Here is a 22,494-nt window from a genome sequence, read left to right on the forward strand (position 1 = left end):
TTATCATTGGTGTGGATTATATTAATTTAAACCGAACTTGAACCAGAATCTTTAAACCGAGTCTATAAAGCCTATGCAACTTCAAGACTCCAAAGGCAAAGGATTACGTGATTAATCTCATTCTCAAAACTTACTTTTACATGAGAACAGAGAAGGAAGCAGAGCAAAGAAGAGGAAGAAGAAGATGATGATGATGATGGAAGAAGAAGTTATAGACCGTAACCACAATATGACTGTCGACGACATTATCCTCCGTATCACTTCTCCACCTTACGACTACTCTCTCCTTCCCCATCCGCCTTATTTTAAATTAGAAATTAGAGAAAAATCTTCTAGAGAAAATAACCTTGGGTGATTAGAGTGTATACACTTTTTAATTTAATTTGTTTAAAATACGATCTGGGATAAATATTAAGTTTCCTTGATTAATGACTCACTTCCTATATTTAGTTGTCTCTAAAAGTTTCAGTGTATGCATTCTCTTTTCCGTAGTAGATATCTACAAATTTTTCTCAGAGATAGAGTAAAAGGAATAAAACATATTCTAACGTTTTCAGAACATAGAGTAAATCGTAGAAGGATTGTACTAAAAGATTTAGAACATAGAGTAAACCGTAGAATACACACTCTGAATTTTGTAGAATTCAGAATTTCGGGCTACTAAACTATTTAGAACAAAAACTATTTCTGAATTTAGTATAACATGTACAAAATGTTAGAACAAATCATTTTTAATTTTCAGAACAGCGGAAAACGTTTTCTAAATGTTTTATATCAAATTTTATCCATAAAAAAACAACTTATACATTTTATTTATTTTTATAAAAAAATATATTACCTCTATTATTGTATATCTACTTATTTTTCTATATTTCACTTGTTCTAACTTGTTAAATTTAGGTATATTAATTTGTATGGGTATTTTAGGTAAAAATGACAATTTTAAAAAAAAAGTGTATATGGACAATTTTTTTTAGTGATCCTTTATTTCCAATTTTCCCATAATAATTTGTTAGGCAATAAATAAATTGATTATCGAACAGAAAGAACACTGATAAGTGATAACTGAATCAGCCGAACCAAAGTTTTTCTCCGTTAGTTTCGTAAGTTTTTCGTGTTGGAGAAACCGAAAATATCTATCCGAAAAACCCAAGAAACTGAAAAAAAAAAAAAAAAAAATTCCCAAAACTACTCGTTTATATGCAACTTAGGGTAATTTAATGTTCGCCAATTTAAGCAAAGGTAATAAAATATTGATAATGATATGTAGATAAGAAAATATATTTAAATTTTGAAGTACTGAAACAAAAATCTAAAAATAAATCCTCAAATATTCAAAACATTCATATTTTGTGTGTGTTTACACTTTTTTTAATACACAAAAAATGAAATCCATTATTTATTAAAGTAAGACATAATAATGTATCTCAAGATTTCTAATTTTGGGAATATATTCGGAAGTAAAAATATTATAAAATAAACTTTTATTAAGAAAAAATTGTCCCAGCAACACAACCCGAAACTATCACGGCAAAAGAAAATATAACGAGAGTTAAGTAAAATAAAAAAAAGGTACTTTCATTATTATTGATCAGGGAGGATGAATATACATTGGTGAATAAAATATCGATACAAAGATGTAGTCCATTGTGATAAAGCCACATGGAATGTTCTTTCCTACCTCCATTTCTTATATTATAATTTTTTTAAATGTTTTTCCAATTTCTTAATCTACATAGAAGAAATTTATTCATCTACATTTCCGAATTCCATTTTAATCGATCCATACATAATCCATACATAATAACATTAAAACACTTCTCTTTATGCAATTCCGGCGATTAACCTCCTCTTGAGTTCCATCCTGCAATAACCAATACCAATATTGGTTAAAATAAATCCAAAATAACCAGACTATATATAAATGTTTAAAGAAGGTAAACAGGAGGGTTAAAATATACCTCATGAGTTGGCGGTCATGCGCTCCGGTTGCCATCATTCCCCGGTTCTCATAAGCACGTCGGAGAAGATACGGTATAGCGGTTTCAACTGGTCCAAACGGCATGTACTTGCTCACATTGAACCCAGCTCTCTTTAGACCGAAGGACAATGCATCTGACATTCCATATAGCTGTGCAAACTCTATCTTGCCGTTCTGTTTATCGATACCGAGGTCACTCGCTTTCCTTGACGCAAGTCTCCCTGAAATTAATAACATTTCTATAATTAGTAATCCGTTTTGACTCTTAAGCGATGGATTTAATGATCAAAATGGAAAAGGCTTTACCCGAATCAGCGTTATGTGTTGCAAGAACGACCCCGAAACCTGATCCGTTCGAGGCTTTCTCCATCAGGAAGGTCATACAGTCGTTGTAACAAGAGTGCGTGTCCTGGATTGTGTCGTGGACGGGTGACTTGCAACCCAAGGAATCTGCCAAACTAGCTTCGCTAGACATGTAAGCGCCTCTTACCAACTTGAACCCCATAGGAACATTCTCTTTCTCGGCATTTTGTACAGCCAAATGCAATCTTTCGCCGGCGTCTCTCAAGTACGCCTGAATCGTGTTGTAAACAATCGGTCGGTCTTTGTCCGCGTTGAACAGGATCGCCGATGAGTAAGCCATGTAATCGATCGCGGGTTGGAGGATTGTGTCTTCCGCATCGATCAGCAAAGGTACATTGGACTCTTGGCATTTCCTACAGATTTCTTGGATCCTTGTGTGGGCTGCTTCCAGCTCCAATTCTTCTTCCGCGGTTAAGGGTTCCGGTTCTGAGTTTGTGTGGTAGAGAGGACTCGAATCGGAGAAAACCGGAAACGATTTGAGCTTCCAGGAGAGTTTGAAACCTGGACTCTTGTATTCCCATCGAAGCAGATCGCTCACTCGTTTCAGAAGACTAATTGGACAAATCGCGGTTATCTTCACGACCACTGAGCTAAACTGTTAGGACATAAAGAAACAAATAACCGGTTATTAAAAACCCATAGATAAACCGGAATAAACCGGGATTTCACAACAATAAACCGGAGAGAATATTCCTAAAGTGTTTTTCTTCAGAAAGTTCTAGTCCACCTTTAAGGGTCAGCTAATATCTCCAACTAGGAGGACCTCGTGCGTATAAATCTAATCCGATAATGACGCATTGATAAAATTCAAACGTCGAATTTAAAAGGTAAATATATTGCAAATCTATCTATCCATGTACTTGTTCCTTGTTAAAAACGCGTAAGAGTAATTTAACAAATTTATTAATTGTTCATATGAAAAAATAGATAGATATAAAATGTACATATCTATGCAAGTGTACTTTGTCAGAGTACGGAGATTTGGCTGTCGAACACAAAACAAGTTGCCCATATTTGATTACCATCAACAAATTATTTCATTTTAAGAAAATGTTTAATAATATAATTAAATCTAAGATTATTTTTTCTTTTTGACTGTTATAAAATGTAAAAAAGAAAAAAAAAAAAAACAGAGGAAAGAAGAGAAACAGAGAGGAATGGCTTACGTGGGATGTAGGTAAAGATTTGGCAGCTTCAATGGTTCGGATGAATTGTTGCATGTTATCATCACAAGATGCAGCGTCATCGGCGTGTTCGACGCCATAGACGAGCATCCCTTTAAGACCAGTAGCCTCATAAACGCTTCTGACGCGCTGAGCGGCTGCGTCGGCATTTTCACCGGCGCAAAAATGGTCATAAAACGTACCTTTCACGAGCCCTAGGACCATGCCACGCGTCACGGCAGTGTCCATAAGTTTAGAGCTCATGACCCACGTTCCTAGATCCACCATAGGACCTATTGCCGCCGCATGCAACACGGCGGTGGAACGGAGAAGATCAGAGGTAGGGATAGAGGAGAAGAGACGGGCTTGGTCGGAGAGATCGAGATCATCGTGAGATTGTTGCTCGGTGGGTTTTGGGTGGTGGAGAGGTGGTTCCGGTGCTTGTTGTCCAAAGGAGAGGATCTCCGGGACGACGGCAGTGGAAGCAGTCACGGTGGGAGGACCCACCGGGCTAAAAGCGGGTAAACGGTAAGATCGCCGGATAAAGTTTGTTCGGAGGAGACGGGTTGCCATAAAATTCAAAGACTTTGGTTTTGAAAACGAAAACAAAAATTTATTTTCTCTTCTCTTTTTTTTTTTTTTTGATGTTTCCTAAGCTTTTGTTTTTTTTCTCTCTTCTCTTGTTTTTTCTCTCAACGCTTTTGGTTGTGTGATTTTTTCCTACTCCAATGATATATATATATATAGAAGAACGTAAAACCTTATGCATATACATACACGTTTTGCCTGGTCGATATATATAGATGTCCATGTGTACAATTCTTTAATCGGATTGATTCAGATAGAATAATCTAAAAAAAAAAATAGTGACAAAAAACTATATTCTAAAATTACAAGGGAATCTGTGTAAAGAAAGTTAAAACTAATCTTGTAAGTTTTATTCTTCCTACTAATTTGAATTCGATGATTTACATCCATTTCAATTCAAAAGGGAATCCTAAAATACCATAATCTCAAAATACCCCTCTATGGTATAGTTTTTTTCTAAACCATTATGGTATGGTATCGTATAATGGGTAATCTTAAAAATAAAAAAATTGGGGATTTTCTTAATGTAATTAATTATTGCAACTGTAGTCATGATAGCAAAGTTCTCTCTACTCACGTCTTATTGACTCTTGCTTGATTTGCATTATATAAGTAGTAATTTACTAATTAGTACTAGTATCAGGGTACGGAATTCAAAATATAAGAATATACTACAGTTCTAGATGCTACGTTATGTATTTTAGGTCCACAAATATTAGCTGTTTTCCTGAAAAGGGTAAGCAAGATTGTGCCGTAATTTTCTGAGTGAAACAAAATTCAAAAAATAATAAATACTGAAGGACGTCAGAGACAGCAAGGTCCTGACCATAGGATGAGTCATCGGATAACTATTTAATTGATATATTTTATTAATTAAAAGGCTTTTTTTTTTTTTTGGGCGGAGACGGTGGAGGGAAGATATGAAGGATGAGTGGATGATGAATAGGATTCAACATGTGGACCTGGACTTGTTCTTTGAATCTTTGACTTTTCTAAATTGGAATCTCCGGAATCTTAATGACTATTAGTTTGAATTAATCAACCAAAGATTCCGACCTTAGAAAAAAAGGTAAATAGATGTTTTAAAAATAGATTTTGAAGTAAAACCTTTAAAACAAAAAATGTTTTCAATTTAGATCCACCTCTGTTTTTCTTCTATTTATAAGAAAAAGTGAAATTCAATATCAGATTAATTTTTTTTTATTGATCTCTTACTTTATTAATTAAATTAAGAGTCATGTATTAGATTGTCTTTGTTTAAAAAAATAACACAATAATGAAATACCTTTTTTTGTCTTTTTAAAAATATTTTTTCATGCCTATTGTGACGATTATATACAGTGGACTTGCTATAGTATATTACGATGACCGAACTGTGACCGAGCTGTGACATATGTGGGTTTTGCTAAGGTGACCGAGCTGTGTCTGAGCTCTGACCTATGTGGGTTTTTCTATTTTGCTTTGCGGCCTGAAAGATTTGCTATAGTGCACTAACCTCTTCTTCGCATGGGGGATTTGCTATCATGCACTGACCTCTTCTTCACTTGCGTGCGCGGTTTGCTACACTGAACAACTATGAGTTTGGATCTGCTCTCTGCATAACCTCCAGATCTCAAAGGCCCAACCTCCTCATCTTCCACGAGTGTCTCCTTCGCTCGTGGGGTTTCCTCCGCCATTCTTCCCGGTGAAATCGTCATCAATAATTAATAATAAGGTCATTCTCAAAAATATCATTTTTCCATACTCCTTTTTAAAAATATTTTTCCATATTAACTATTTTCAAAACTACTTTTTTTATATATACAAAATGACTAAATTACTTTTTCTTTGAGTGATAGCAAAAATGTACAGTCACCCAAATCTAAATTCCCGTCAAAAAATGAAAAAAATTTCCCGCCAATAACTATTTTTCCGCCAAAATAAAAAAAATCCCAACAAAAGTAAAAATTTCCGTCAAAAAATGAAGAAAATTTTTCCATTAAAATTACGAAATTGAATTTTTCCGCCAAATTTTTGAAAATTTATATCTTATAAACACCTTATAAAAATCTTGTAAACATTTTTACAAGGTTTTTAAAAAGTTTTTTATAAGATTTTTATAAAACATTTACAAAGTTTTTATAAGGTTTTTTATAAAGTGTTTATAATGTTTTTATAAGGTTTCTACTTATAAAAACTTTTTTAAAGCATTGTAAAGTATTTTTGACAGAAAAATTTTGTTTTTTATTTTATTGGTTAAAATATTTTTCATGTAAAGCTAAAATGTTTATTAAAAATTAAAAAAATGGTAAAAATGAAAAAGACCAAAAAAGAAGTATTTTTTTATAAAAGATATATCAAAAAAGGTGTTTCTAATAAATTCTCTTAATAAAAATGCATATAAAATATAGAAATATTTCTTTAAAAAATTATTTTCTAATACATAATGGAGAGACTATTATTTACATGTAAAAAAAATGTAGATTAATTAAACATAATGCAAATCTGATTTAGACATCAGTTTAGGTTTCTTAAAATATATGTAAATCAATGTCAGTTACAATTTTTTTTTTTTTTTTAAATGTCAGTTACATTTGGAGTTTCAAATTTCAATAAATAATAAATGGCAAAAGTACAATCCAAATAAAATTTTAATATCTTGACTAAAAACAAAAATGAATATTCAAACGTTACTTGACAAAAGAAAAACTGAATATTGCATGCGGGGTTGGGTTGGACCAATAAAAATGACGGCTACAGCTGGAAACTGTCGTGTCTTATATATATGTACACCTACCCTCTTTACTTCCTCACGTGACCTCTTCACCCTCTTACTCCCTCAATTTAACGGCTGAAATCAAATCACATCAAATATAATTAAATTTAATACTTAACTTTTATTTTATTTCCAAAAATTGGTAGCATTACCTTTTTGAGGGTACGAATGGGTCCCAATCGTATATTGTACATTTGTTGTTGTTGTAAAAGATCTGCTTTTTTCAAAGATTCTCTATTGTGTGTAATTTTTCGAAAAGGTGCGACATCAAAATTCAAGTCCATTAAGTATATTTTGCAACTTAATTTTTTTTTTTTTTTTTTTAACGTCTTGGTTTTTATTTATCAGAAATTGGTATATAGTCATGAAACAAACAGCTCTATAAATACAATGGAGGATAGAAAAAGACTTGAGCAGTTTGTGTTTGATGTTGAGCTGTTTTAGCTAACTTATCAGCACCATGATTACATTTTCTTTCAACAAATAAGAATGAAATCGAGTTAAAGTGATCCGCCCAATTACGGATATCTACTAGGAGATGTTCTATGGTTATATTTGTAAATTTTTTTCTTTTTTTGACATTATTTTGTAACTTATCTTTTAGCTTTGGTTGGTTCGTCTTCACTCTTCACTACTTCGTGAGTCACTCACAACTCACACAAATGGGTATGGATTGGAAAAACGATAACATAATTTACTAATAAATATGACAATAATAATGGGTTAAACGATGATTAATATAATTTTAAGAATACACTGTTTCTATAAATGTTTTAAGAATATACTCTTTTTTTAAACATAAATAAAAAGTAACTCAATTTTCTGTTTCATATTTTACTAATATAACTAGGTTTTCACCCACGGTACACTGTAAGACTAAATTATAAATTATTGTATTTAAAATGATAATTTTTCATTTATTTAATTTTCAAATTTCTAATTAATTAATTTTTATCTAATTAATTTATAATTTTGTTTAGAATGTTTTTCTTCTTCTTATGCTTTATACATTTTATAAACTAATTACATTAAATTTATTTGTTAGATAGAATATAAAATTTTAAAAAATTTAGTTTTGCTTTCTATAATTAAACAGAGGTATATGAATATATGGTATATTAGTGTATATTTTTATGTGTATACAATTTTTTTTTTAATATTAAGAATGTGTTGTAGTATGTATAATATTTTGTAGTTTATATATTAAATAATTTATAAGTTAATTTTCCAAACAATGACTACAAATCTATAGTATATGAAATAAAATAATAGTTTTAGTGTTGGTTCTATAGTCCAAACCCGTCATGCTAGGCGGATCAGGCAACATGTTCAAATATTTTTAATTTGCAAAAACTTATCATATGAAACCCGTGAAAGTAAAATATAGTATGTGAGGCTAAAATTCACTTTTTATCAAATTATTTTTTCAAAATTTGAAAGAATAATAGCTCTTCACTCACCTCCTTATAAAATAAGGAAATAAAATCCATATACATTTACAATTATATTTGTTATCTTTTAAAACACTTAGTTTCTATAAAAAAAATCGAATATAAGTAGAGTTAATTTGTTTATTAATTAATTACTTAATGTCAATAGCATGCCTGTAAATAAGTGTCAATTTCAGGATTTATTTTATAAATGTCTCCAAAAATATATATATAGATACATTTTCTATTTTTTATTAGATTAATATAATTAGATAATAGAAATAAAACTCAAAAAATATATAAAAAAATTACAATGCAAACCTAAAACAGACACTTATTCTAAAAAGAATTAAGTCTTACAACAATACTTAAAATGAACTAGAGGGAGTAATATTTTCAATGATATTTATACTCCATTAAACTTAGAATATGGTTAAAACATGAAAAACAAATCGAGTATTCATTTTTAAAAAGTGTAACCTGAAAATACAAGAAGATGAAAAATATGACAAAACAGATTATATGATATTCATATATAATTATATATTATACAATAAATTGTTGGTTAACGTTGAAACTAAAACAAAAAAATTGTAACCCAAAAAAATATAACAATTACGAATAATAGTATTTATAACCTTCAACTATGTTATTTATATAAAAGAATACAAAAAAACATGAAGAATTTATTAATATGTAATAAATAATAAAATCATTATATCGAAAAGGTAAGTTATATTTAGCTAGCAATGTATCGCATATTAAATCATCGTTAACAAAAGAAAACTCTAAACAACATAATGTTTATTGTTTCTTTAGTAGTTTTCATTTCAAAAGTTGATTTTTTCATCCATTTTTTAGGAAACTGTTCACTATCACGCCACATATAAAACAAACTAGATGATAGATGAATACAACTAGATCTCCCATGAATAATTAAAGTAATACTACCGCGTTACTCTTGCCACTTATGCTAAAAATCAGACTCAAAAACATCAAAATCAAACTGTAAAATATAAGCGTGTATTTAAAATGGAGCATCACTTATATAAAATGCAACTCGTACATCACTTATAGTATAATAGTGTCCTTTAAAACTATTATACTACAACTCGTACATTTTTCTGTTTTTATATATAAAATGCTGATAATGTAAAGTGTAAACAATAATGATCATAGACTTATACAGTTTTTCGTCCTAGTTGAGTATTTGTGTTTCGAGTAGCTAAATGAACAAATATACCGAGCGTTTGTAATTATATATCGTCGACCTTTGGTACTATTATTGTTCGTTTTGTGTCGTATTCACCTATTCATTATGTTTTTCCTTTAGCTTCACCTCTCGTCCGTCAATCGAGACTTAAAAACGGAACTAAAAACAAAGTGTACACATCTATAACAAATATGCCATATGCATATCAATAGAATGACACAAATATAGAAATTTACCACATAAAACTGATAGCATATAGCAGTACATATTAAATTAACATGTAGGTTTATTCATGTTTTCTTTGCAAACTATTTCGAACTAGTTCTTAATTATATCCTGTTGTGTAATATTTTCGTGGGGTCTTGGATGAATTTATATAGGTACTTAATATAGAATACTGATTAGTGAATGCAACAAGTTGAGTCATTTTTTGACAAAAAGCAAGTTGAGTCCTTTCAAAACCCACATGCCAAAGGTTTTAGTAAAGTGAAAAAGACAGCCCCATGAGCTGCCAAATTAATTTCATCGTGATGAGTCAACAATGAGTCGATGCCAACAATGTAGGAAACTTCGCAAATTATAAAGCTAATACATATATATATATATATGTATGTATATATGCATTTCACATATCAATTTAATTATTTAAAAATATTTTTAAAACTCACAAATTTTCGTCATCGTCTTTTTTTTATCAAAGCTTTTATATATACGTCTTTTTGGACTTAATAAAACATACTTCTGTGTATGTTATTCTATATAAGGAAAAATATTAGTTAGACGCGGTGAAATAGCATGAATATGATATTTAGTCTACTACCAATACTTTAGTTACAAACGCAGTACAGTTTAAAGTTAAACAGATGACTACATGAATGAATATGATACAAGAATATTTAGTTTTATATATGTGTTTTTAATCAAATATGTGTTTTTAATCATATATGTGTTTTTAATCAAATAGCTACTCATTTTCAACAGAGAGGCTAGAATTTTTAAACACCTAAAGATGATAATAATAAGCTTTGGTCTTTCATGTAATATATTTGGTGAAATTATTTTGGGATTCAGCTGATTTTTTCTAGTTTATTTTTCAGGTTAATTATGTTCTATGTTCTACAAAAAGTCAAAACCATGATGTGATCAAATAACCGCGACCAAAATTGTGTTCACTAATTGTTTAAGTTCATTTATTTATGCGTTTGCTTTTAGTTTGATAAAGTTTATACCTACCATAGTACTAGCTTGTAGTTCCAAGTAACAACAAAACCTATCTCTCTCTTATTTTATTTTATTTTTCTCTTAAGAAATCAAAACACCAATCCATAAATATTCCTCGGTATGCAATTAGTTGTAGATTAATTATAAAAATTGAAATCCAACTCACTTATTGGAGTTATATATACTATTTAATGAAGTTATAAACAAGAGTGTATTTCTAAAAAAAAATCCATGATTACTAATTCGGTAATTCCTTACAAAGTCATGTTGTTCGTAGAATATCTCGAGAAATAATTTCATCATTAAAGACTGTCAAAACTCAAATAGTAAACTCAGTGAAATCTAAGATATTCACAGGTGCGTGAACAGATTATATATATGAATATATCACTATATCTATATTTATAATACACTACCATTATATACTTAACTTGAATTCTCCAACCAGCACAGCAACACTGCTCAATATATAATATTAAATTTTATAATTTTTTTGTGAAAACAATTTTTTTTTTTAACAAAAGGATAAGAGCAGGCTGAAGTATTTTCACATGTACTTTGCATTTTGATAGTTAACATTGACAATGCACATTTGACCGACCAAAATAGAAACGAATTAAGGCATCTCACAAGGCAGAATCAATGGCTCCGATTGGTAACCACATTTTAAAGAGCCAGTTAAATTTTTTATAGTGGTCGTAAAGAAGATAACTATAAAGAAAGTGGTTAAAGTTAACGGATGGAAAAGATGACACAGTAAAAGAAAGCGGTTGAGTATTTAGCTTAATTGGTAACATTTTAGCGGTTGAATAGTATAATTTATAAAAAATTGAAATTAATTTAGTTAAAAAAAATGAAATAATAAACCATTATCTAATTCATAATATAAAATACTAATATATTTAAATGATATTAACGAAATGATCAAATATGATATTAACAAAATTAGCAAATATTTATTTTTAAAATCTTCATTATATGATATTAACAAAATCATAATCTCCATGTATGTTACTATTCAAATCATAATTTTGATTTACTAAATTTTTATTTATTATTGGCTTACTAACCTTTTCATAAGAAAAAAACATTGAGAAGAATAGTAATATATATTAAATCAAGATTAAGGTTTGAACAATAAATAAATAAATAAAACTATGCAGGTTTTTGTCCAAAGAAAAAAAAAACTGTGTAATATCTTTATAAAGCCAAATGTTGGTTTTTGATATTGGCTAGGATGAGTGGTTGTAACCACCAAAAACAGGTTCTAACCACCATGTTCAAACGCTTTCTCCAATTATGATATCCAACCGCTCTCTCCAAACAACTTGTTGATTGGTGATTATTGGAGCAGCTCATTTGTAAAGGAGGCGTTTGAGTGCTTCCAATCATACCCAATATCTCATAGCATTAATTAACAAGCAATACAGAAAAGAAAACAAATTATCGCCGACTCACCCCGAAGATAAAATAACAAAGCCGACCAATTGTTCAGAAAGATATTAAAGTGTTTGTTTAGGTTATAGGTCAACTAATGTTTAGTGGAGAATGAGAGGTGCAACTTGACCACTTCGTAATCATATGTACCCAAATGCAAGTTTTCTCTTTCAACGAGAATATTATTATATTACAAGCAAAGCGAGATTCTAATGAATCTAGTCATAATCTATTGGTCGCTCTCTATAGATATAATAATACTTCATTTCTCTGTGTGGTGAAATTTTCGAATTCTTTTTCTCTACCGTGGAGTCAAGACTCAAGATTAACGGATACAAACTGAAAAAAAAACACACACACCAAATAGGCAAATATAACAAAACTACGTAATACAAGTATCTTTTATCCTCCACTACGTAATCTTGATTAAAGTGAGTTAAACTCATGCAAGATCCGCATAAGTTTTGTTGTTTCCATAACTTTTTTTTCTTTTCTAAATTAGAATGTTAAATCTCAGTATCTCAACAATAAATTAAACAATGTTTTATGATATTTCATTATAAAAGAAAGAATTAAGTAATGTTTCAATGTTGAACTTACTAGAACCTGGATTGCCCTACATTTTAAATACATATGAAACTGATTTTTTTCTGTAGTGTAGTGAATGATGAATGAAATGATGATTTATGAATGAATGGATGTCAAAGTGTTTCAATTCCCCTTATGCAGTTGCAGTATAAGAGGTGTCAATCCTATCTGAGTGTTTGTGAACAATTAAGATGTGTATATGAATCTAAATCAAGCCAGATGTAAAGGATGTTTATCACTAACAATCCTATAATGAAAATGCAAAGTGCAGAAAGCAAACTACAAGAACTAAGAACTAAATGCAAATGAAACAGAATGATTATAATAGCAATAACAGAAATAGAAACTATGCTAATGAACTAATGCAAGACAAGTAATGAACAGAAAACTAAGTGAATGCAATGGAAATGAAACAGGAATGAAACAAGAGATAAGACAGGACAACTACAAAGCATGAACACAAATTCTGGGGACGAACTCGAGCAGCACTCGACCGAGTGTAGGTCGAGTACAAGGTCGAGCTAGACTAAACGTGAAAACAGAGCAACACAATAAAAACAGAGCAATGCAAAAACGAATCAAACAACAAGCAAGCAATGATATTTAGACTAAGATATTAATAAACAAAGAAGGCCTTGAGGAGGGATTCATGGGCTGAGCTAATCATTGTGGTTATCTAACTTGGTCAACAAATCTCAAGCAAACTTTGAGCTAATCTCTAGACATACTATTCTAAGACATGTTTAATCCACTCTCATGGCAAGAAACAATCAAACATATGCATTTCTAGACTTGTTCTCACAAAGTAAAGAATCTACACAAGCAGGCATTAAGCAATACATCTCAAACCAAACAAGACCTCTAATCTCTTAGCAAGCCTAATGGTAAGATCTAGATATAGCCTTATCTATGCTCCTTAAACATTGGTGTGATGCTAAGATGCTTGAAATCAAACCCTACCTTCTCAGATATAGGATCAGCATTAAGAACATCTAGCCTAGAAGAGATCTACAACAATCAAGCTTGACCAAATCAAATAAACCACAAGATCAACCCAGCCTAACCCATCCTCAAGGTCCTAAGCAAACTACTCACAAGAACACATGGTGAAATAAGTCAAAAACCCAGAAAATATTGAAACTTGCATTATTAGAAAGATGAAACAGAGATCTACAATATTGATGAAGAAATGAAACTCGAAATCTTAATATCTTGAAAGTTATGAAACCAACAAAATACAAGAATCTAGTCTTTCTTTCTTAAACAAGTACAAAATCTAAAATAAAAGAAAGTGCAAAAAGAATAAATCTAAAAAAGGTAAAAACTAGGTTTTAGACTCTCTAAAAAGCTGGACTCTTTGGTGGCTGCAGGTACAAGGGCCTTATATAGGAGATGAGGTGGAAGCCCTAAAAATACAAAAAGTCAAAGCAGTCAACGGCTCGGTCAACTCGGCCAGTGCTCGGTCGAGTGGCTGGTCGAGCTGGCTTCTCCCGTGCATTCTCCACTCGGTCGAGTCCTTCTCAGCACACGGTCGAGTGTCTGGTCGAGTGTGCGGTCGAGTTGGACTCTGGACCTTGATTCTTTAGCCTTAACTCTCTTGTTTTCTCCTCATGATTGCTTCACTTCTCCTCAGCATTGCTTCCATGCTCCTTAAGCTCCAAAATCACCTGTTTATGCATGAAAAGATGCAAATGCAATGCAACTATACTCTAATGCATGATTAGTCCTAAAGCTACACAATAATGGCCTAAATGGATATCAAAAGATGCAAAAGTTGTGAATAAACTAAGGGAAAACAAGGTAAAATATATGAACATCAACACCCCCAAACTTAGTCTTTGCTTGCCCTCAAGCAAATAATCAAGACAAAAGAAGGTAGGTGAGATTTGAAAGTGGGATCTCAGCTCCTAAAGCTTGCAAATAGACTATCTAGAATCAATGTCCAAGTTACTAGTACTATGATGCAAGTTGAATGAGCTATACTTAAAGACTTTAGACAAGCATATCACAACCTTTATTGATTTGAGCCTTAGACATCCACATGCATTCAAATCAACCATTTCCTTTAACATTCATTAATCAAGAACATGAATCAATTCTATGCAATACTTAAACTCATTTGGCTTGGAAATAAAGGCTTTGAGACAATGATGGTCTCTTTTTAGAGTAGGGCTTATCAATACCAAGGTTCTCTCATGAAAATGGATTGAACTTTAGAAGAATGCTAAAGGTAAGAACACCTAGACAAATACAAGAATAAAACCTTGTCTACCCAAAGGCTCCCAAATTGTTTTATCCTAGCAATCTAAACCCAAATGATCCTAGTTCTACCCTTTAACTTCTTCTTTTCTTTTTCACCCTTTTCTCTTTTGGTTTTCAAGTCTTAGGAGATGTTTCTTATTTGATCTTTCTAGTGGGATGGGGGATTCTTACTTATTTGCTATGGTTCTCTTTTCTTCTTATTCTTAAGACATATAAGCACTTTGCTAGACTTTCCTTTTCTTTCTTTTCTTTTCTTTAATTAGAACCATTCTCAACATTTTTTACTTCCCATCCTTTCACTAGACTTTTACTTAAACACATTCTCCTCTTAAAGACTCTACCCTCTTTTCTTTCTTTTTTTCCTCTTTTCTTTTCATAACAGCCAAGTCCCAAACCCAACAAGTGAACCACCTAGTCCTATCTAGTTTGAAAAATGCAAACTAGAACTACACAAGGCTTTACTCTTGTCAGTTCAAACCTAACACTTTCTACCAAGCTCAATCCCAAAAAAGGCCTCACACACACAAGAATAAACATGACTTGAAAGAAGGTTTGGTTTAGGGGTAGGGGTACTGATGTTCATATATTTTACCTTGTTTTCCCTTAGTTTATTCACAACTTTTGCATATTTTGCTATCCATTTAGGCCATTATTGTGTAGCTTTAGGACTAATCATGCATTAGAGTATAGTTGCATTGCATTTGCATCTTTTCATGCATAAACAGGTGATTTTGGAGCTTAAGGAGCATGGAAGCAATGCTGAGGAGAAGTGAAGCAATCCTGAGGAGAAAACAAGAGAGTTAAGGCTGTAGAATCAAGGTCCAGATTCCAACTCGACCGCACCACTCGACCACCACTCGACCGTGTGCTGAGAAGGACTCGACCGAGTGGAGAATGCACGAGAGAAGCCAGCTCGACCAGCCACTCGACCGAGCACTGGTCGAGTTGACCGAGCCGTTGACTGCTTTGACTTTTTGTATTTTTAGGGCTTCCACCTCATCTCCTATAAAAAGCCCTTGTACCTGCAGCCACCAAAGAGTCCAGCTTTTTAGAGAGTCTAAAACCTAGTTTTTACCTTTTTTAGATTTATTCTTTTTGCACTTTCTTTTATTTTAGATTTTGTACTTGTTTAAGAAAGAAAGACTAGATTCTTGTATTTTGTTGGTTTCATAACTTTCAAGATATTAAGATTTCGAGTTTCATTTCTTCATCAATATTGTAGATCTCTGTTTCATCTTTCTAATAATGCAAGTTTCAATATTTTCTGGGTTTTTGACTTATTTCACCATGTGTTCTTGTGAGTAGTTTGTTTAGGACCTTGAGGATGGGTTAGGCTGGGTTGATCTTGTGGTTTGTTTGATTTGGTCAAGCTTGATTGTTGTAGATCTCTTCTAGGCTAGATGATCTTAATGCTGATCCTATATCTAAGAAGGTAGGGTTTGATTTCAAACATCTTAGCATCACACCAATGTCTAAGGAGCATAGATAAGGCTAGATCTAGAGCTTACCATTAGGCTTGCTAAGAGATTAGAAGTCTTGTTTGGTTTGAGATGTATTGCTTAATGCCTGCTTGTGTAGATTCTTTTCTTTGTGAGAACAAGTCTAGAAATGCATAGGTTTGATTGTTTCTTGCCATGAGAGTGGATTAAACATGTCTTAGAATAGTATGTCTAGAGATCAGCTCAATGTTTGCTTGAGATTTGTTGACCAAGTTAGATAACCACAATGATTAGCTCAGCCCATGAATCCCTCCTCAAGGCCTTCTTTGTTTATTGAAATCTTAGTCTAAATATCATTGCTTGCTTGTTGTTTGATAGTTTTAGCATTGCTCTGTTTTTCTTGTGTTGCTCTGTTTTCACGTTTAAGTCTAGCTCGACCACGTACTCGACCTACACTCGGTCGAGTGCTGCTCGAGTTCATCCCCAGAACTTGTGTTTTTGATTTGTGATTGTCTTGTTTCATTCCTGTTTCATTTCCATTGCATTCACGTAGTTTCCTATTCATTACTTGTCTTGCATTAGTTCATTAGCATAGTGTCTATCTCTATTCTAGTTTCATTATAGCTTTAATTTGTCTGTTCTGTTTGCATTTAGTATCTTGTTCTAGTTGTTTTTACTTTCTGCATTTCTTATCTCATTTTAGGATTGTTAGTGACAAACAATCTTTACAATTGGCTTGACTTAGACTCATATGCACATCTTAATTGTTCACAATCACTCAGATAGGATTGACACCTCTTATACTGCAACTGCATAAGGGGAATTGAAACACCCTGACTTCTATTCATTCCATACATCATCATTCCATACATCATTCATTCATACACCACAAAGAAAGTCAGTTTCAGGTACTGATTCTTAATGAGGAAATCAGCTACTTGGATCAACAAGAGTGGTAAAAAGGAAGAAGATGATCCAAATATGTATATGGTATCCATGAGTTTAAGGCAATGCACACATTGATAATTTAAAGTCAATATTAGGTTCTTATAAATAGGAAATGGTTTCAAATCTCAACATGCTTCAATTTAGACCAAATGCAATGTAGGAATTCAAGGCTTGGTTCAATTTTATGCTTCTAACCACTCAACTAGCATCAAAGTATTATTAACTTGGGCATTGATCCTAGTCTAGTGAATAAACAAGCTAACAAGGGAATACTCATCATAGATCCCTAATGCAAATACTATACAATCCTACATGAAACATGATAAACAAGATCCTAATATGCAATGCAAACTACATGAACACTCTTTTTTATATAAAGAATTTTGCAAAAAATTTCAAATTTTTAGGGTTTTTCTATGCCTTAGATGCTATGCAAGTAGTAACATGATGATGCTAAAAATTTGAAATAAGAAAACAAAACACAACATCAAATGCTATCTCAAACCCTCCCCCAAACTTAAATCACATAGTCCCTGTGTGAAAGAAATTTGATTGAGGATTCAAGATTAAAAACAAAAAAAATAAAACACAACATCAAATGCAATGATATTTACAAGTGAAGCTGATAGTGGTACCTTAGGGATTGTGGAAGTAGTTGTCCACATCCATCTGCATGCTGTCATAGGAGTAGTTGGGGTCTTGTTGATGACTTGGAGGTGGAGATTGGGGCAGCTCGACGATGGGAATCGACCGGGACTCGGTCGAGTACGTGCTCGAGTGGGGGGGGGGGTCGAGCTGGACCACGAGTCTTCTTTTCCTCTTTTATCTGGTCTCCCTTGCTTCCCTGATCATGAAAACAACAAAACAAATATCAAAATAACAAAATCCTAATCATTATGTACATGGATACCTTAGGGACTTCCTCCCTAGTGAGCTTGTTTAAAGTCACTAAGCTTGACTTTTGATGCCTTTTCAGGCTTGGTGTGGAGTCCAAGGAGGTGTTGAAATCCCCCCTGGTTCTACTTGGTAACCTTGGTGTTCCTTCTTGATCACTACTTCCTTAACACTTGAACTTTGTTTCTTCTTAAACTTGAGTCTTAGTCTTGCCTTCTTCAAAGACCTCTTGTTCAGCTTAACTTGGAGTTCCTTCACCAAATTAGTCAGTTCTTGAAGAGAATTCTTAAGCCTCTCCACTGATTCGTCTTGAAAGGATAGCTTAGCACTTGAAGGTGTTTCTTTACTTGAGACCTCATGATCCTCGTTTCTTTTGATAGTGTAAGGTGGATCATTGATGGAAGGCAGATTAATAGGGTTGTTAATGTCAAATTTCATAGTGAAGTCTTCAGTCAGGTGGAGCTTGATAGTCCCCATCTTCACATCAATTACAGCCCCAACTGTGGCTAAGAATGGCCTTCCCAAGATAGGAGGGTCTTCAGGCTCATGTTCCATGCTCATGATTGCAAAATCAGTTGGGATCCTTGCTTCTCCTATCTTGACTGGGAAGCTCTCGATCACTCCAACCACATCCCTCTTGGACCCATCTGCTAGAGTGATATAGAAGTTGCTTGCCTTGAAATCTTCATAACCTAACTTCTCAGCCACTGAGTATGGCATCAAACTCACTGAAGCCCCTAAATCACAAAGGCACTTGTTGAAATGCATGTAGCTGATGGAGCAGGGTAGGTTGAATGAGCCTGGATCCTTAAGCTTTGTTGGGATAACAGCTTTTCCAATCTTTTTCAAATCCCTCATGTCTTGATCATGAGCCTTCTTCTTTGACATCTCAAGCAAAAAATCTTGATAGAGAGGATATGGAGCATACTGTTCCAAGGCAGGTCCTCTCTCTTCTTCTTGGTAAGCAATGATGACCTCTTGTATGGCCATCACTTCCTTCTTCTCAATCACAGCTTCTTCCTTCAAAGCTTTCTCTTCCGCTTGTTGTAAAGCCATCTTTTCCTTTTGCTCAATGATCTCCCTCAGTTCCCTTATCTCTTGTGCCTTGAAACGTCCTGGGAATGGTAGAGGTGGCTTGTAAGCAGGAGGAATGTACTTAGCAGGCTTGATAGCTTCTGTGTCTTCAACTCGCTCGACCACTCGATCAGGTACTCGGCCGTGTGTGTGGTCGAGCACCTGGTCGAGTTGTTCTTCTGCTTCAGTCTGCTCAGTAAAACCTTCACTCTGGGCTTCAATTAGTGACGAATCCCCTTGAATCGCACTGTCCTCAGTGACATTTTCCTCATGGAGATGGATGACGTTAACAGTGAACTCCCTTTGGTTTTGACTAGCTTGTTCAGGAAATTGGTGGGGCTTAGGAGTTGAAGTAGAAGCAATGGAGCTCTCCATGTACTGGAATGTAGATGTCAGACTTTCAAGCTTGTTACTCAGGTCATTAGAATAAGAATTCAACTTCTGGGTCAGCTCTTCAAACTGCCTTGCTTCCTCAATCTGCTTATTGGCTTGCCCAAGCAACAACTGTTGCAGCATAGCTCTTAAGTCAGGTTCTTGGGCTTGGTAGGTCTGAAACGCTGGAGGGTGACACCATTGAGTCTGGAAACCTTGTTGATGGTGCATGGGTGCATAATGGAACTGACTGCTTTGAAACATGGTTACAGACTCGAACGGACACTCGGTCGAGCACTGGCACGAGTTGAAGGTCGAGTAGACTGAGATGTGAAGTCTATTTGAATCCGGCTTCTGACTCGATCAAGTACTCGATCACGCACTCGGTCGAGTGGTGGTCGAGTTGGTGGTCGAGCTGGTACCTGAAACTCAATCACAGACAAGCAGTAGAAGAAACGATATCAGTAGTGAACAAGTGGATAAACGAACTTAATCTTAGACTTCTTTTGATCCTAATTGTCACAAAAACACACTCAAATGGGCAACAACGCCAAATTGAAACTGATTTTTTTCTGTGGTGTGGTGAATGATGAATGGAATGATGATTTATGAATGAATGGATGTCAGGGTGTTTCAATTCCCCTTATGCAGTTGCAGTATAAGAGGTGTCAATCCTATCTGAGTGTTTGTGAACAATTAAGATGTGTATATGAATCTAAGTCAAGCCAGATGTAAAGGATGTTTGTCACTAACAATCCTATAATGAAAATGCAAAGTGCAGAAAGCAAACTACAAGAACTAAGAACTAAATGCAAATGAAACAGAATGATTATAATAGCAAGAACAGAAATAGAAACTATGCTAATGAACTAATGCAAGACAAGTAATGAACAGAAAACTAAGTGAATGCAATGGAAATGAAACAAGAATGAAACAAGAGATAAGACAGGACAACTACAAAGCATGAACACAAATTCTGGGGACGAACTCGAGCAGCACTCGACCGAGTGTAGGTCGAGTACAAGGTCGAGCTAGACTAAACGTGAAAACAGAGCAACACAATAAAAACAGAGCAATGCAAAAACGAATCAAACAACAAGCAAGCAATGATATTTAGACTAAGATATTAATAAACAAAGAAGGCCTTGAGGAGGGATTCATGGGCTGAGCTAATCATTGTGGTTATCTAACTTGGTCAACAAATCTCAAGCAAACTTTGAGCTAATCTCTAGACATACTATTCTAAGACATGTTTAATCCACTCTCATGGCAAGAAACAATCAAACCTATGCATTTCTAGACTTGTTCTCACAAAGTAAAGAATCTACACAAGCAGGCATTAAGCAATACATCTCAAACCAAACAAGACCTCTAATCTCTTAGCAAGCCTAATGGTAAGCTCTAGATATAGCCTTATCTATGCTCCTTAAACATTGGTGTGATGCTAAGATGCTTGAAATCAAACCCTACCTTCTCAGATATAGGATCAGCATTAAGAACATCTAGCCTAGAAGAGATCTACAACAATCAAGCTTGACCAAATCAAATAAACCATAAGATTAACCCAGCCTAACCCATCCTCAAGGTCCTAAGCAAACTACTCACAAGAACACATGGTGAAATAAGTCAAAAACCCAGAAAATATTGAAACTTACATTATTAGAAAGATGAAACAGAGATCTACAATATTGATGAAGAAATGAAACTCGAAATCTTAATATCTTGAAAGTTATGAAACCAACAAAATACAAGAATCTAGTCTTTCTTTCTTAAACAAGTACAAAATCTAAAATAAAAGAAAGTGCAAAAGGAATAAATCTAAAAAAGGTAAAAACTAGGTTTTAGACTCTCTAAAAAGCTGGACTCTTTAGTGGCTGCAGGTACAAGGGCCTTATATAGGAGATGAGGTGGAAGCCCTAAAAATACAAAAAGTCAAAGCATTCAACGGCTCGGTCAACTCGACCAGTGCTCGGTCGAGTGGCTGGTCGAGCTGGCTTCTCCCGTGCATACTCCACTCGGTCGAGTCCTTCTCAGCACACGGTTGAGTGTCTGGTCGAGTGTGCGGTCGAGTTGGACTCTGGACCTTGATTCTTCAGCCTTAACTCTCTTGTTTTCTCCTCATGATTGCTTCACTTCTCCTCAGCATTGCTTGAATGCTCCTTAAGCTCCAAAATCACCTGTTTATGCATGAAAAGATGCAAATGCAATGCAACTATACTCTAATGCATGATTAGTCCTAAAGCACACAATAATGACCTAAATGGATATCAAAAGATGCAAAAGTTGTGAATAAACTAAGGGAAAACAAGGTAAAATATATGAACATCAACATACTACATTTTAACCCGCGGTACACCGCGGAACATTTTTTTGTAATTTTAAAATTGAAAATAGATTTTGTATAATTTTATTATTTGATTGTTAATTTTAGGATTTAACCCCAAGACAACTTTTTTTACATAATTGTAATTTAATCAACTTAATTAGATATGTTTAAAATTGCTTTTTGTATATACACAATATTAATTTCATTTAGAATTTTATAAAATATTTTCATTTGGAATTTAATCAATCAAAATTATTTTCATTTGAAATTTAATCATTCAAAATTATTTTCATTTGGAATTTAATCAATCAAATTTAGTTGGTGTGAAACTAAACAAATGTTACTATGTATTATAATACTAATAATTACAAGATTGATGGTACAATTATATATTTTTGCATATAGTGTTGTTTTTCTTTTAATATTATGCATACGTTAAA

At 33.3% G+C, this 22,494-nt stretch overlaps 1 protein-coding gene across 1 annotated transcript; it reads right to left on the reverse strand.

Annotated features, from left to right (window-relative positions):
* Positions 1-1,557: 1,557 nt before the first annotated feature.
* Positions 1,558-4,691, reverse strand: LOC104790609 (proline dehydrogenase 1, mitochondrial). Its single transcript, XM_010516388.2, has 4 exons — positions 3,511-4,691; positions 2,288-2,939; positions 1,962-2,202; positions 1,558-1,864 (listed from the first exon to the last, which is right to left on the reverse strand). The coding sequence occupies exons 1-4, from the start codon at positions 4,078-4,080 to the stop codon at positions 1,825-1,827; spliced, it is 1,503 nt and encodes a 500-aa protein (XP_010514690.2). The 5' UTR covers positions 4,081-4,691; the 3' UTR covers positions 1,558-1,824.
* Positions 4,692-22,494: the final 17,803 nt, after the last annotated feature.

Source organism: Camelina sativa, chromosome 6 (genome assembly GCF_030686135.1).
Source record: "Camelina sativa cultivar CO46 ecotype springtype chromosome 6, ASM3068613v1".
NCBI classification, from domain to species: Eukaryota; Viridiplantae; Streptophyta; class Magnoliopsida; order Brassicales; family Brassicaceae; genus Camelina; species Camelina sativa.

What these genes read in the sequence shown, in the direction of transcription:
- LOC104790609 (XM_010516388.2), bottom strand. Translation starts at nt 4,080, where the DNA reads ATGGCAACCCGTCTCCTCCGAACAAACTTTATCCGGCGATCTTACCGT. An exon ending in AATCTTTACCTACATCCCAC is followed by an intron (nt 2,940 to 3,510) that starts GTAAGCCATTCC and finishes ATGTCCTAACAG; the next exon opens with TTTAGCTCAGTGGTCGTGAA. An exon ending in AACACATAACGCTGATTCGG is followed by an intron (nt 2,203 to 2,287) that starts GTAAAGCCTTTT and finishes TATTAATTTCAG; the next exon opens with GGAGACTTGCGTCAAGGAAA.